At 49.9% G+C, this 15,944-nt stretch overlaps 1 protein-coding gene across 3 annotated transcripts in view; it reads left to right on the top strand.

The window, feature by feature from the left end:
* Positions 1 to 15,944, top strand: part of IFT140 (intraflagellar transport 140) — a 69,650-nt gene that overhangs the window by 15,766 nt on the left and 37,940 nt on the right. For all 3 annotated transcript variants that reach the window (XM_014562824.2, XM_006174047.3, XM_032460093.1), the window contains 9 exons: positions 356 to 447; positions 882 to 988; positions 1,522 to 1,667; positions 5,269 to 5,472; positions 5,607 to 5,679; positions 7,601 to 7,692; positions 10,963 to 11,090; positions 12,601 to 12,718; positions 14,916 to 15,046. In XM_014562824.2, the coding sequence (XP_014418310.1) occupies positions 356 to 447; positions 882 to 988; positions 1,522 to 1,667; positions 5,269 to 5,472; positions 5,607 to 5,679; positions 7,601 to 7,692; positions 10,963 to 11,090; positions 12,601 to 12,718; positions 14,916 to 15,046 (1,091 nt within the window). The remainder of the gene's footprint in view (positions 1 to 355; positions 448 to 881; positions 989 to 1,521; positions 1,668 to 5,268; positions 5,473 to 5,606; positions 5,680 to 7,600; positions 7,693 to 10,962; positions 11,091 to 12,600; positions 12,719 to 14,915; positions 15,047 to 15,944) is intronic.

Below are 15,944 nucleotides of genomic sequence, written 5' to 3'. Positions count from 1 at the left end.
TTTGTGCACCTCTGTCTACACAGGGGTTGAAATGTGGTCACTGAGTCCCGTGGACCTAGGTTCAAATCCCTTCTCAGCCCCTTGCTGGCTGGTGAGCCCTGGGAGGTTTGCTGTGCACATGGGGTGTGACGACTGCCTCGCCACGCGCTGGGTACCCGCTGTCATCAACCATTTAACATGCAAATCGTCGTTGCTTTGGCCTCAAAAGCTGGGGCTGCCTTTCCAGGTGTCCACCTCTACCCTCCGTCCCTCTACTTGGTGAGTCTCCACGAGATCACTACAGATCAGAGTCCTGTACAGGAACACGGTCTCAACAAGAGTGACATGCTCTGTCTGGGTTGTTTTTGCCGTGCAGGTGAAGTTGAGTGGGAAGACTGGTCGCTGGGTAGACATCGCTTTGATCGAAGGCAGCCTTCTCGTGACCGCTGTAGGGGAGGCGGTCCTCAGGTGAGAGCCTGTGATTTAAGATTCTGCCCAGAACAGTCTCTTGAGTAAACTTTTTATTGGAGTGTAACATACATTTATAAAACCACACAAATTATGGTGCCCTGTTACCAACCACACACATCCACATGGCCTGGTATAGATGGAATCTATACTAATGTGCTCTCGTGTCCACATGCTGTTCAGAGGTTCTCCTGTGTTATTGGGGGTGGTTGGAGTCCTTTGTTCTCATTGTGACCTGGTGTCACACAGGAACCCTCTGTTATTAACAGCTGCTCCCTTTGACTGTGAACAGGACATAAATGGGGTAACGCCAGGCTTTTCTCACCAGAGTTCCTGATTTTTAAAATTTGCTCTGCAGGTTGAAGAAGACTCTCGTTGCTGAGGGAGACACACTAACACAGGCCCCTTGGGGGGCTTTCTTCCTTGTGTTGTAGGTTCTGGGATTTAGAAAGAGGAGAGAATTACATACTGAGTCCAGAGGAGAAGTTTGGTTTTGAAAAAGGAGAGAATATAAACTGTGTTTCTTACTGTAAAGTCAAAGGTGAGACTTCCTGGCATGAGAGAGAGAAAGAGCCCACCTCAGGCTCTGCTCTGGGCTGCATGATGATGACATGGAACTAGGGGCTATTCAGGAGAACGGAACCTCGATTACAGCTACGACGGCCGCTTGGATGTAGGAAATACACATATACGTGCACACGTACACACGTGCGCACACACAGGACAGAAAGACTAGGAGACTCATAAGAGAAGCACTGATTTTCTGCCCGTGTTCTCCGTGCTGCCTGGCGTTGGAGAAGCAGCACTGGGTGGGCAGTCAGGCTTCTCTCTCATGGAAGCCAGAAACCAGACGGCAGACAGCACCACCACCCCATCTGCGTGTGTGTACGCGTGCGCACCTGTGCGTGCGCACACACACACACACACATATATTACCAGCAGTGGTGAAGCCAGGTCAGAGGCTGGAGAGTTACTGGATAGAGGCGCCAACGGCTGGTGTTTCAGAGAAGGGAGCTTACTACTGTTTTCATCCCTTTTTAGTTCAAGTAACGTAAACTTTGTCTTTACCTGTAGGTCTTCTGGCAGCAGGTACTGATAAAGGACGAGTGGCCATGTGGAGAAAAGTGCCTGGTGCCCAGAGCGGTGGAGGGGTGGAGGGCAAGGACAGGTGGACCCTTCAGACCCCCACGGAGCTTGAAGGAAACATCACACAGATAAAGGTACACTGGACGGGGTGTTGGATGCACAAAAGTAGGAGCAGTTGTGGGCTTTGAACCTGGTTGTGTCAGCTATTCAACTTAGGACAAAAAAAGACAATAAAATATTTTTAAAGGCCTTTTGGATTTCAGAGCTGCAAATAAGGAATTGGGGATCTGTAGTGATCTGTGTTTATCTATTTCATCTATCTACCCATCCTTATATCTCCATCATCTCTTTATCTTAAAAACAGCTTTATTGAGATATATGACATAACATGGGTTTTAGTCTACTCAGAGTTTTGCCCAACCCTCACAAGACTAGAAAATTTTCATCACCCCAGAAAGAAATCTATCCCCATTGGCAGTCACTCCCCATCCCCCCAATCCCAGCCCTATGCAGCCATGAATCTACTTTCTGTCTCTGTGGACTTGCCTGTTCTGGACACTTCATATAAGTGAAATCATACAATATGTGGCCCTGTATGAGTGGCTTCCTTCATTTGGCATAATGTTTTTAAGGTTCATCCACGTTGCAGTACGTAGCAGTGCTTTCGTCCCTTTTGATGGCTGAATAATATTCCAGTACGGGATTTTTTTTTTTTTTTTTTTTTTTTTTTTTTTCTCCCTTTCCTCCGTTGATGGGCATTTCAGTTGCTTCCACTTTTGGACTTTTATGAATAATGCTGCCTTGAACAGTTGTGTACAAGCTTTTGTGTGAATGCGTGTTTTCATTTCTCTTGGGTGTTTTGTTCTTCTTTTATGATTTCTGTCTCCTTATTGAAAGTCGGTGTTTGGTGCATCATACCTTCCTTCATGTCTTTGTAGGTGGTTTCCTTTAGTTCTTTAAATGTGTTTATGGTGGCTACTTGGAAGTTTTCATCTGTTAAGTCTGACATCTGGGCCCCCAGGGCAGTTTCAGTTGTTTTCTTGCATGTGGGTCATATTCTGTTTTGCATGGCTCTTAACTTTTTGTTGAAACCTAGTCATTTCAGTTAAATACTGTATCAGCTCTGGGTCACTGACCTTCCTGCCCTGCCACCACCTGCAGGACGCATTAGCTTGTTTACTCGTCTGGTGCCCAGCCGGACCATTGTTGTGCCCCTCTTTCCCCTGCAGTGGGAAGCCTCTGCCATTGTCTTCCGAGGGCCCAGCTAGCCAAGTGCACAGTCACCCAGGGATGCCGGTAGTTCACGGTCCCTTCCCTGATCTCTCTGTTCAGCTTTCTGCTTCGGTTGGTATCGCAGTGTCAGGCTCCCCTGATTGCTGGCTGGTTGCTCTCTTGTTTTGAACAATACCTTGGGGCATTGATGGCTCCACATGCTGGTCCAGGTCCATTTGGACGAGGTGGTTTCTGATCCCAGGGTGGCTCCTCCTCAGTATCCCTTTCCCCAGTTCCCTCTGCTGAGCTGTCGCCGGCGCCCAGCTTGTTGCTCTTGTGAAGTTTCCACCCTCCTCTTAATGCTCAGCCCCTAATCCCCACTGTTCCCAGGCACATCCTGAGGCTGGGAGTTGCCCACATTGGTTTCAAATAAAGTCATTTCTGTTGAGGTACAGCCTGTTCTTATGGACTGCCTTCCCCCTCGGAAAGAAATCTCTGGGTCACTGCTCCAGAGCTTGGGAGTGAGGTGAGTGGCTGGCTTTTTGAGAGGACACCCTGCTCAGTGAGCTAGGGGCTGGGCACAGAAGCCTCTGGCCTGGGAGGGCCCCTCCCAGCCTGGAGCCTCTGCACTGAGAGCAAGATGGGGCAAGGGCTGGGGCCCCGCATGGTCCAGTGCCAGCCTCTGTGTCTGGAAGGAGGGAGCCCTCACCTCTCTCACCCCCACCTGGAGCCGGAGTGAGAAGTGGCGCAGGAGAGGGGGCCGGTCTGCTGGGCAGGAGGTGGGGTGTCCCGGCTTGGGTGCGGCAGACTCTGCTCTTCTTAGCAGGTTTAGTAGACTTTCTGCAGTGAGTCTTTCTTTGCTGACTTTGTCCCCAGTTCCCAGAGAAACAAATGTTGTGTTTCCCTGCTTTTCACCGGGGTTGCCTATTATATCCTCGGAATTCCTCATCTGCCATCTGGAAGTGGTCTCTCAGATCTACTCCAGGCGAATTTTTAAAGATAAAACGTTCTTCACCTATACCAATCAGGAAGCGAAAACTTGCATAGTAAATAGTTTAGGGAAACCTTAGAGCAATTTTGGGAATGACTTTTAGATCCTCAGCTCAGGTCGTACATCATTTCTAGATGAATTAAGATAAATATCTTAAAAATTAGGTCAGAATAACTGGCTAAAAAACACAGAATAGAATCAGATCTGTAGAGAAAGTGAAACTTTCTTAGATTTGAAGTAATAAAAGCAGTTGCAGAAGCAGAGGGGAAAATCTGAGTCCATGAAAACACCTCACAGCGGGTGGTGGTGAGCAGGGAGGCTGGAGTTACAGGAAAACTGGGTCAGCCTTCACTGTCAAGGGCTAATCTCTAAAACACCATATTTTCCTGATTTTCAGTGTGTAATTTTTTCCCTCGTTTTAATACTGAAGTTGTATTCAGCTCCTCTGGTTGATGTGTATGTTTAAAGTGTTATTTGGGGTTTTTTTTGTAAGAGACAGAGTCTTTGCACAGAATGCTGTGAGTTTAAACTAATGGCTCATCGTACCTTTAGTGATAGCTTAGAATAAAGAACATGAAGAAAATTCACATTTATAAGAAAAATATTAAGAATGCCAATGGATAAAGTGATGAAGGAGAATGCAGATAATTTACCTAATAGTAGTTAGTAAGTAAAATACATGGAAAACACGTAACCTCACTGGTAGTGACAGGGGTGCCATTTTAAATAATAGTAAGAGCCACACTAGCCTTCCTAAAGGACATTAAAAAAAACTGAGTCAATGGTGAGATGTACCACAAACCTCAAAGAGAAGCCTCCACCTTATGAAAGTGTTATTTCTTTCCAAATAAATATACTACAAATTACATGTATAGCCAGTAAAAATAATGATTTCCCCTCCTAGGGGAATTCAATGCAGTAATTCTAAACTTCTCTGGGAGAGCAAATGGCCAAGAAAGAATTTTTAAAAGAAATGGAACATTCAAAACAAAACAAAAAAAGAAATGGAACATTTCTGTATCTTACACCAGAATGTACCTCAAAGCTGCAGCCGTTAACAGTGTATGCTTACTCAGGAGTGGATAAACTTATCGGTGGAATAAATCAGAAAATCCAGAAACGGATTTGTATAGATTTGGAAGTTTACTATGAAGTTGTGAAACTGACATTTGACATTACCAGAGGGAAGCTGGGGAGTTTAATACAGTGTGTAAGTTTGCTTTCCATTTATAAAAAATAAACACTCCTATGTAAACATCAGAAAACTAAACTCTAAGATGTGCTCAACCAGTCAGAACAGCCACGAGCTAGAATAACCGTACAGGTAGAATCTTAACTCTGGGTGTTGGCATTTTAAAGCTTTTCTACAAGTTACACATTTTACATTTATAAAAATTTTAAGTCATTTTTAAACAAGAAGAAATAGTGCTTGGTAGATGGTTTATGATCCTTGTATTGATAATGTCGCCCTAACGACACCCTCTTCCTGTCTGTTCACACTGTGGCTTCTGCCTCTCCAACATGGTATGCAGTGGGGCTCCAGGAAGAACCTTCTAGCAGTGAAAAGCGTCAGCTCCGTGGTGATCCTCAGTGAGCAGGCCATGTGCTCGCACTTCCACCAGCAGGTGGCCGTGGTGCAGGTTTCCCCGAGCTTACTCAGCGTGTCCTTTCTGTCCACGGGGGCGGTGCACAGCCTGCGCACAGACATGCACATCAGCGGAGTATTCACCACCAAGGCAAGTGCAGGCTGACCTGTGGGCTTGGCCGGGGGTCTTTGATGCAGACAGAAGACCTGGCCAGTTGTTAGGGTCATTCGGGACGGTCAGGCCCAAATGGCAGGCTGCATTTTAATTTCCATGGTTCTTTTTAGGATGCAGTTGCCGTCTGGAATGGAAAACAAGTGATGATCTTTGAGCCTTCCGGAGCCACGTTACGAAGTGCAGGTGCAAATCCTGTCACCCCCACAGAAGGGACTCATAGCACCTGCTTTATTTTCTCACCATCTAATTTGGGGGGAGGTGCTGGTGCCTGTGGGGTGGGCTGGCACAGGGCCATAGGGAGACCCCCATCTCAGTTCTTGTGCCTGGTGTCCGGGTCTCGTGGCCTGCGTGTCCAGAGCCAGTGCTGCTGCTCTGGCTTGGTGCCTCTGGGGCCTCCCAGGCCTCCCGACAGAAGCCAGTCAAGGGGGCTGAGAAATGCAACCCAACCTGGGGCCAGCAGCCCTCCTAGGCTCTAGGGCCATCACACAGCTCAGAAGTAAGGCGGCATGGGTGTGAACAACACAGTGCTTTCCAGGTATGGGGTGCCTCACGCCTGACATCTGAACTTCCCAGAGCATGCTCAGCCACCAGGCCTGTGGTGTCTCCAACCAGGCCAGCCTCTGTCTGCAAATTTCAGGGTAGATCTTCAGGGATGCTCACCCGTACCATCCATCTCTCCAACTCTCTGATTCACTGAGCTGCCTTTATCTTCTGCTCTTTAGCACAAGCCTGGATGAGTTACGGGGCTGCTGTAACAATGACCACAAATGGGTGGCCATTTAGGAAAGCTATTCTCTCACTGTTCTCGAAGCCAGATGTCCAGAATCCATTTCACTGGCCAAAACTGAGGTGTTGGCAGGGCTTCGGAGGCTCCAGGGAAGACTCTGCTCCTTGCTTATTACAGCTTTTGGTGGCTGCCAGCAATCCTTGGCTTAGGGTCACATCCCGCCAGTCTCTGCCTTCAACTATCACATTATCCCTGTCTAACAATCTACCTCCCTCTTACAGAGACCCTTGTGATTTCATTTAGGGCCCACCTGCATAAGCCAAGATAATCTCACCATCTCAAGACCTTAACATCTTTGTCCACTTATCAACTAGTATTCATAGGTTTCTAGGATTAGGACCTGATCTCTTTGGGGAACGTCCTCCAGCCCATCAAAGTGACCGTCAGGATGTGCTCCTCAGCTAGCTCTCCTTCCGCATAATTCTTACCTTCACCCATCCTGCCCTCAGCCCTCTCACCTCACGGGGGGACTTGTCACTGCACTGTCCCAAGGGCGATCACCCCGCGTGTTTGGACACCTCACACCTCCCTGGGGGTGTTTTTTCAATGGTCATTACCTCTCTCCCTTATATTATTCCCTCACTTATTTCCCCCTCTAACATTTCGTTGCCTAAAGTTCTCTTGTAACACCTTTCCCACCCTACCCTGTGTTGTGCTGATAATTCACACCTCCACCTCTCTTCTACTATAGACCTCTGAGGGGCAAGGATGAACTTACCCTCCCGAGAGGATAGCACAGCAGGTGCTTAGATATTTTCTGTTTTGTCTGTGTCATCATCTTCCTAACTAGATGAGAGCTTGTCTAGAACCAGAGACTAGAGCGTGTGGCCTCCAGAGTTCCACAGATGATAAGCAGATGCTTAAGCACCTATGCTATCACAGATGCTGTGCTATTGGAAACACCAGCTGCTTGATGGGAGAGAAGAAGAGACACCAGGACTGAGTGGGGCCGGGCAGGGAGCCCAGCACTGAGTGTCCACACCAGGGAGCCCCTGCCAGCCATGGCCCTGGGCAGTTCACTGCATCTCACTTTCCTCATATGCTAGCTGAAGCAAACACATCTCTCACAAAGCGATCACGGGGGCCAAGGAAAATTAGGGAACACATGGGAGAACACTTCTTGATTAAACCACAGTTCTGCCCCTTTTCTCCGTCTCACTGTATCCTTCGTTGTGGATCTTTTCTTCTAGACTCCAGTCTCTCTCATCAATAGTTCTCTCTAAATAGTGCTAATTTTAGTGTGAGAATGTTTCTTAAACTCTGAGGAACTAAGGCAAGACTAGCTGCTGCTGTCATGAGTGTTATCTTTTGTTTTAGGTACCTTCCTGTGTGAGTCACCCGTGTTAGCCATGCACAAAGAGAGCATTTATACAGTGGAGCCAAACCGAGTTCAAGTTCGAACCTGGCAGGTAAATTTCCTCCTCTAGAGTGTGTGGCATGTGACACTAAAGACAATTAGAGTGGAGTTTAAAATGCCATCTCTAAATCAAGCCAGAGCCTGCTTAATGACTTCACCCAGCCAGATCAGATTCTCCCCACTGGGTAGTTGGTGGTAAAGATGGATTCTCAGATAGCTGCTCCACCTACAACTATCATGACCAGAAATTGGGAAGTGAGCCAATTACCTTTTGCAGTGAAAAGGCCTACATTGCTGGACCTTGAGTACATGGGGTTGTGATGTGGGAGGAAATATTTGCTGTGCTTAATGTGCATCTTCAGAGCTGAGGGGCCATCAGTTCAGGACATAATGTCTTTGGACAGGCCCCTCCCTGCTCGTGCCTGGGGTTGAGGCCAGGCTGGGAGCAGTGCATGCCTCCAAGATGACAGGACTCTAACACACCATTCTGTTCCCTTCTGGTGGTATGGAGACCCCAGGGCTGACATGGTGTCTTAGTTTCCTAGCCTGCCATAACAAATGACCACAAACTGAGTGGCTTAAAATAATAGAAATTTATTTTCCTTATAGTCCAGGAGACCAGAAGTCCAAAAGCTAGGTGTGGGAGGGTTGGCTCCTTCTGAGGCTGAGGGAGAATTCGTCCTGTGTCTCTTCCAGCTTCTGGCATTGCTGGCAATCCTTGGCATTCCTTAGCCTGTAGACATATCACTCCAGTCTCTTCCTCCATCTTTACATGGCCTTCTCCTGTGTCTATGTCTTCTGTGTCTTATAAGGCATTTGTCCTTGAATTTAGGGTCCACACTGATCTAGAATTGTTTCCTTTTGAGATCCTTAACTTAATTACATCTGCAAAGACCCTTTTTCCAAATAAGGTGACATTCATATCCAGGTGTACGTATCTTTCAGGGGCTACCATTCAACCCAGTACATGCAACAGTGTTCTGTGTCAAAGTCGAGAACACCTGTCATGGCACTGGGTTTGGCTCTCAGCGTGACTGCTTTGTCCAGCTGAGTTCTTTCCTAGGATCCAGTGTTTGATTTCCCAGGGCTGCCACATCCATGTCCTTGTGCCTCACATGCTGCTCCTCCACTCCTCCACTCAGCAATTTTTGAAGGAACTTCTAGTAAAGGAGCACACTAAAGTGGGAGGGGGATGGGAAGTTTCACAGGGGTAGGCACTGGACTAGAGACTGGACCATGCATGGGAAACAACCTGTAGCCCCATGCACCTCCTAGGGGAAAGTGCAGGCGGAGAGAGCTGGGGCCTCGTGAGATTCCCTGGCCTGTTCAAGGTCAGAGGGGAAGGGGAGAGGCTGGAGGAAAGGAGGGATGGCTCTGGCAGGACATCAGCCAAAAAAAGATTCCCTTGCATGCTGCTGATAGTTGAGTAGGGGCATCAGCTGTGGACACAAAGCCAAGGTGGGGAGAGGCCCTCTTTATGACAGATGAAGGAAGCAGCTGAGTTATCAGAATGACTTGAGAGCTGGAGGGTGGAAGGCATGCAGGGAGGGGAAACAGCCTGCTGGGAAGGGGTGAAAGGCATGCTGGGATTGAATGAAAGGCCTGCTGGGAAAGGGTGAAAGGCATACTGGGAAAGAAGGGCCTGAGAGGAAGTGAAAGGCATGTTGGGGAGGGGTGAACGGCTTGCTGGGAAGGTGCAAAAGGACATTGTGGGAAAGAATGAAAGGCCTGCTGGGAACGGTCACACAGGCATAGTGGGAAAGAATGAAGATCATGCTGGGAGGGAGTGAAAGTTCTGCTGGGAAAGGAGGGAAAGGCATAGTGGGAAAGAAAGAATGGACCTTTGGGAGGGGGTGGACAGGATACTGGGAAGGAATGAAAGGCCTGCTGGGAAGGAGCAAAAGGCATTCTGGGAAAGTGGAAATCCTGCTGGGAAGGGGCAAAAGGCATAGTAGGAAAGGACGAAAGGCACGTTGGGAAGGAGGGAAAGGAATACTGGGAAAGAGCCAAAGGCCTGCTGGGAGGAAGTGAAAGGCATAGTGGGACGGAGTGAACAGCATGCTGGGAAGGGGCAAGGAGCCTGCTGGAAAGGAGTGAAAGGCTACTGGAAAAGTAAAAAGCCTGCTGGGAAGGGTCAACAGCTTTCTGGGAAGGGGCAAAAGGCATACTAGGAAAGAATAAGAAGCCTGCTGGGAAGGAGCAAGAGGCCTGATAGGAACCACGGAGGGGAATGAGGAGCATCTGACTGCAGATGACCTGAAGTTGAATCTTTTTTGTTAATTTTTAACTAAAGGAATATGTGTCCATTGTAACTAGTGAAAAAAGGCAGCCTGTGTAAGGAATCAGTTAGCAACGCTCCTTCGATTGGAAAGCTGGAGTGTGTCTCCAGACCTTTCTCCCTGCTCATGCGGCCGGGACAAGCAAACTGCAGTTGTTGCTGGTGTGTGTGGCAGTGAGACAGCCGTCGTGCACTTTGAAGTTCTCTTCAGGCTGCCTTCCAGGGGGAGCGCAGAGCTCCGCTCTTTCCCGTGCTTCCTGCTGTCTAACACAGTGACCCACAGAGACGTGGGAGCTGAGGTGGGGGCGACACTTTGAAACATAAATGATTTGAAATCACTTGTGGCTCAAAACCCTCCAGTCGTCCAGCTTCACGTAGAACAAAATCTGACCCTTTACCTGGCCTGCACTGACGCCTGACGTGGCCTCTGCTTACTGCCCACCTCAGTGCACACCCCTCGGCCCCCATGCGTTCCTTCCTGCAATGCCAGGCTCGGCTCTCCAGATCACTGTTTCCTTCTCCCCAGTCTCAGTTTGTGTATTGCACCCTAGACAAGACCCATTTCTCAAGCATTTATTGAAGCATGATGTACACACAGGAAAGCGGGCATGTCATGCATACAACTCAGTGAGTTTTCACAGGTGGAACGTACCTGTAATGTGATCACCATCCCTTCCACTCATGGCCTCCCCGAAAGGTGACCACTTAGACACGCAAGCAGCAAAGTCCGTTTTATCAGGGAAGTTAATATAAGACCTCTCAGGCAGCCCTTTGGAACCAACACAAGTGGATGGAATTCCCCATCTCACTGCCCTTGGTAGTTTTTGTTTTAGCATCCTGTCCATCACTTGTCTACACTTGCTCAGGTGGAGTCATGTGGGTACCTGCTTATTCACCTGCCTGCTGTCTCTCTGTCTGACTGTCAGAACCAGGGATCCTCCAAGGGCAGGGCCCTGTCTTCCCCGTGTGGTGTGGGAATCTAGCAGAGTGCAGGGTCCTCTAAATAATGCTCCCCTGAATTCCCTGCTTCTTCTGTTTCCTCAGGGGACTGTGAAACAACTCCTGCTGTTCTCCAAGATGGAGGGAAACCCATGCTTCTTTGACATCTGTGGAAATTTCCTGGTTGTAGGGACAGACTTGGCTCACTTTAAAAGCTTTGATCTTTCCCGAAGGTACAGTCTTTGTCCAAATAAAAGTATTACATTTTTTAAACTAGTCAGACCATGTGGTGGGTAGAAAATGGAGAGGAGGCAGCAAACTGTTTATGTGCTCATTTCAACATTAATGTGCCACTTACTTTTTTGAAATACCTCAAGTCTTGGTTTAGATTCTTAATCTTTGTGTGGTGGGGAAGGGAGCGGCATCACTGTGTGATGGACACATGACACAGAGCATCTGTCACAACCTGTAGAGCTTTACAGCACAAAGTGAGCCTTAGTGTCTGCAAGTTTAAAAAATCTATTAGGTTAGGGGATCTCAGGTTGGAGTGCAGATGGTGACACGACAACCCACGAAGTCACAAACTTGTGACACTGCCTCCCTGGGGACCCAGTGCTGCCTGGGTCACTGCTCTTGGCACACGCTCTGTTGATGAAGTCAGTCCCCACAGGGCTCAGGGAGTGGTTCCCACATTGCCGTCCAGTGACTGCCGTGGGAGCGGGGCTTCTCACTGTTGGGCGAGAGGTTCCAGGTCAGCAGGGGCGGAGCCTGGAGGGACCCCTGTTCTAATGGTGGAGACTGGAGTCTGAGGCCGTGTTTAGCCACATGTAGATGCAGATGGATGCACATAAAGATATCATGGATATGTGTATACACACCAGTTAGTACACAAAACACATCCTCGCTGTATCAGCTGAGGGTGTCTGGGGGCGATGACACCCCAAGAGCAGCAAGCACTCCCCGTGCCTAGATTGGGGTCTCTAAGTCCTCCAGTAAAAGGACCCAGTCTCTTTTGAGAAATGATTCTGGGACTGATAGTGGGACTGAGGCAGGAAACACACAAGATGAGCCTGGAGTCCAAGAATCAGTCCCCCAGCCCAGAGGAGCCCAGGGAGACAAGACAGTTAAATGTCACGAGGGGCCTGGACAGAGGCTTGAGACAGAAAGAGGACACTAGGGGAAAAGTAAGGAAATGTGAATAAAGTTAAAAAAAAAAAGAAAAGAAAAAAACCGCACAATGAGCTACCACTACATACCAGTGTTGTTTATAACGGCAACAAACTAGAAACTATTAAACAGAGGACTAGTTAAATAAATGTTAGTTTATGCACACAGTGGAAGAGTGCACAGCTCTAACGAAGTGTGGGGAGCAGAATCCCCTGCCCTGGCCCGATCGTGCTGTCGGGAGGACGCAGCTCTTAAATAAACTACTCCTGTGTGAGGCCAGAATACATATTCATGCTTATTCATTAAAACAGAACTTTAAAACTCACCCACTCAAACGTCAGACTGTTAAGTTGTACACCTGAAACTAACATAACGTATGTGTCAATTGAACCTCGACAAAAAAAATTTTTAAATAAAAAACCCACGCTGGGTCGTGAGCTCGGCTCGTTTCCCGGGTCTCCTGTATGCGAGGTGAGAGCAGCCGGACCCCAAGTGGAGCTGTCCGGTTGGCGCAGGTTCCAGGTGGAGAAGGGCCCTGCCACCTGCCACCCGCTGAGGCCGCATCCCTCCCCCCAGAGAGGCGAAGGCGCACTGCAGCTGCAAGAGCCTGGCCGAGCTGGTCCCAGGCACGGGCGGCATGACGTCGCTCAGGGGCAACGCCAGCGGCAGCAAGATCAGCATCCTCCTCAGCAAGGTGGGTCCCTCCCCTCAGGGCCTCTACCCCAGCCTCCCCTCTCACCTGGGTCTCCTCTGCCTCCCCACCTTCCTTCACTTCCTGTTTCATCAGAAGCAGTGGTTTCTGCTCTGCCGAGCCCCTCACCTCTTCTCTTTTCTGCCTCTTTCCGTCGCCCAACTTAATTCTCTGGGCACGAGGGGTGACAGGACCGTGGAAAGGACCTTCAAGCCTCTTGCTTAGAGAGACTTGAGTCTTAGGAGGTCATGGGTATGAAGGAGGCCGGTGGCCAGGTGGCCGGGTGGGAGGAGCTGGTGCCTTCCCACCCAGCAATCTGTTCCCGCTCCCACCCACCCACTCGCTCAGCATTCAAGAGGGTCGCCCTCCGTGTACCAGACACTTTGCTGGCACTGTAGACACAAACTGGTGGGTTAAATGGGGCTTGGCTCCTCCCCTGGGGATGAGCAGACTTGGTCCTAGTGAACTTTCACACCCCTGGTGAGAGCCAGGAGAACAAGTGTGCAGGGGTGGAAGGCAGCAGCAGGTGGAGTCTCTATCAGGCCGTTCTGGAGGCTTCCAGGGAAGGCGGAGGTGGAGCCAAGCTCTGGACTTGCCAGGTGGGTGAGGGGTGGGGGCACAGCCCTGTTGAGGCACCAGAGAGTAAGCCCGTGGCAGAAGCATGGCCTCACTCAGGTCAGCAGTCCCTCACAGGGGGCGAGGAGCAGGCCATGTGGTCAGTGGGCCATCACACAGCAGAAGCACCATTTGGGACCCCTTGCAGCCATACTGGCGAGGGGCTGGACTGGGGGAGGCAGGAAGGGAACTGGATGAGGAGCCTTTTGGGGATGAAAGTTCAGTTGTTGGGTTTAAGGCGTTGAAGGGGTGGCCAGTGGGTATTTAGACACGAGTCCAATTCTCAGCAGGGAGGTCTGGCTGGAGGTGAGGGTCCTCCAGCCCAAGGAGCAGGGTGGACCTGGGGAGGCCGAGGGGGTTGGGGTAGCCGGGTTGATGGTGAGGAGACAGGCAGACACTGTATACCGGGCAGTCCTGGCTACTCATCACTTCAGTGGCTGGGACAGTGCCCAGATATACGTGCACAGGCCGGGACCTGGGGCTCACTGGCAGTGGGGAGGGCATCCAGGATGTGGCACAGGAGGTCCTGGGCGGTCCTTTGAAGGGCCTTTTCCACCATGCTGGGTGTGGACGCAGCTGAGAATCAGGAACTGTGCCCAGCGACCACTGTCTCCAGAGGCCTGAGTCTCAAGAGCAGAGCCAGTTTGGGGGAACCCAACTTTTAGAGCACGGTCAGGAAGTGCTCGCCCTAGTAAAAGAAAAAATCAAAGAGGAAGTTCAGCAAGCATAAGGGGTCTCACAGTGAAAAATAGCTCCCCGGCCTCACTGGCACTCCCCAGGGGAGTGGGCTTTGGGGAGGAGAGACCGTGTCTAGCCACAGTGCTTAAAGGAACAGGAGGAGGAGGACAGTTGGAGCCCCTATTCTTGCAGCTGGGGGTAGGGGTCTGGGGTGGACACTGAGTCTCTGCCAGTTTTTCGTGTCCCAGATGCTTCTTTGTTTGTCATTTTGCTTGTGGAACTGTGATGACTAGAAGCTCGCTTTTTTGTTATATTTGACCTGTTGATAGTTTTAGTTTGTGGTTTCTTCCACTGCTCTTAAGCTTGCAGTATCTTCTTTTGTCTAAGGTATTAGCAACTTTTATTTTCTTTCCTTTGTTTTCTTAAGCAAGCACATCCCTTTAGCATCCACGATCTGTGGGAGTAAAGCTTTAACAGCCTACCTGAGTTCTTGGCACTTTGCCCCAACAACCAAATTGGTTCCCTTTTCTCAGCTTTTCTGAAGCTTCCCTATGGCGTTGACTTTACTTTTATTCACCCCTGAGAGACTTGGTTTGGCAGAACCCCAGTCCCCCCACCCCGTTCCCAGGGTTCACCCACCCCAGGTAGGAGGGCATCACACTCAGGTCCACCCTGAGAACAGCTGTCTAAGTCCTGGTCTACCTCCACAATCTGAGAACTTGTCCTCGGTTTTCTGAACCTATAAAGTAGTATTCGCACAACCGTTTCATTGGGATGAAGGTAAGCTGATGGTTGAATTACGACTGGGGGGAGGCGCAGGAGTGGCCAGGGGCAGGATGCCGGTGTCTCTCCCAGGCAGCGGTGTGTCCGCGGGCCGGTCCCCGAGCTCCAGCTCTCTCCTCCCCAGGCTGACAACAGCCCCGATTCCAGAATCTGCTTCTACGATGTGGAAATGGACACGGTGACCATCCTTGACTTCAAGACGGGACAGATTGATCAGAGAGAGATGTTGCCCTTTAATGGGCAGGAGACTAAGAAGTAAGATGGTGGTTTGGGAGGATTTTGTTGAGAAAAACATTGAGACTGACACTCAGTAACTTGTTGGCTTCGAGGCAGTTTGTCCCTAAGTTTTCTTCACACTCGGGAGAGCGCAGGGATTACTAGTGGTGGAAACCAGAGGTTAAACCAGCCAACTCCCTGGGCAGTCGGGGTGGAGTTGAGTCTCTAGTCTCTGTTTTCCAGGCTCTGAGATTCTGGAGTCATCAGTTGGGAACTTGAACTTCTGAAGGGTGTGACCCAGGTGTCCTCAAGGGCAGCCCCACATCATGGGCAGAGAGCCGGAGGGAGGGCATCTGTCTGGGTGGAGAGACTCTTTCTGAAAACACAGGGATCCTTCTTTAGGGAGTTGAGCTACTACGTGTGCACCAAGGAGACGTAGCGTTTAAGTGCTCAGACTGCCCAACTGATGGAGTGCAGAGAAGCCCTGGGGCCGCCCGGGTGGGGCGGGGTGGGGCGGGGCAGGGCCTGCCTTTGATGTCCTGCCCCCTTTGCTCCTTTTGCAGCCCCCTTCCCATCCAGCCTTGCCCACAGGATCTCCCCCTCCTAGAATCTTCTCTAGAACCTTCTTTCTCCTGGTGGCTTAAAAGCACACCTGCTGGTGGCCCCACCGGAAAACAGCTGTCTCCCCTTCTCACAAGTTCAGCCCCACTTCTCTGTCTTCAGACATCCCCTTGAGTTTCTTGCTGTTATCTTGAAATCGACCCTAACTTGGCCTCAATCCTCAGAGCCCTGTCCTTGTCACCTGGTCCAAAACCTCGAACTGACCATTCCTTTAACTCTCACCACCTGTGACTCTCATCCCCAGTTATTCTCATTTTGAAAATGTCTCCTAGACTCATGCTCGCCCCGTGACTCTCTGTCAAGGTCACAACCTTGT

The sequence above is a fragment of the Camelus ferus genome, chromosome 18 (assembly GCF_009834535.1).
Source record: "Camelus ferus isolate YT-003-E chromosome 18, BCGSAC_Cfer_1.0, whole genome shotgun sequence".
In the NCBI taxonomy this organism is placed as follows: domain Eukaryota; kingdom Metazoa; phylum Chordata; class Mammalia; order Artiodactyla; family Camelidae; genus Camelus; species Camelus ferus.
This window is presented reverse-complemented; position numbering and strand designations above follow the sequence as displayed.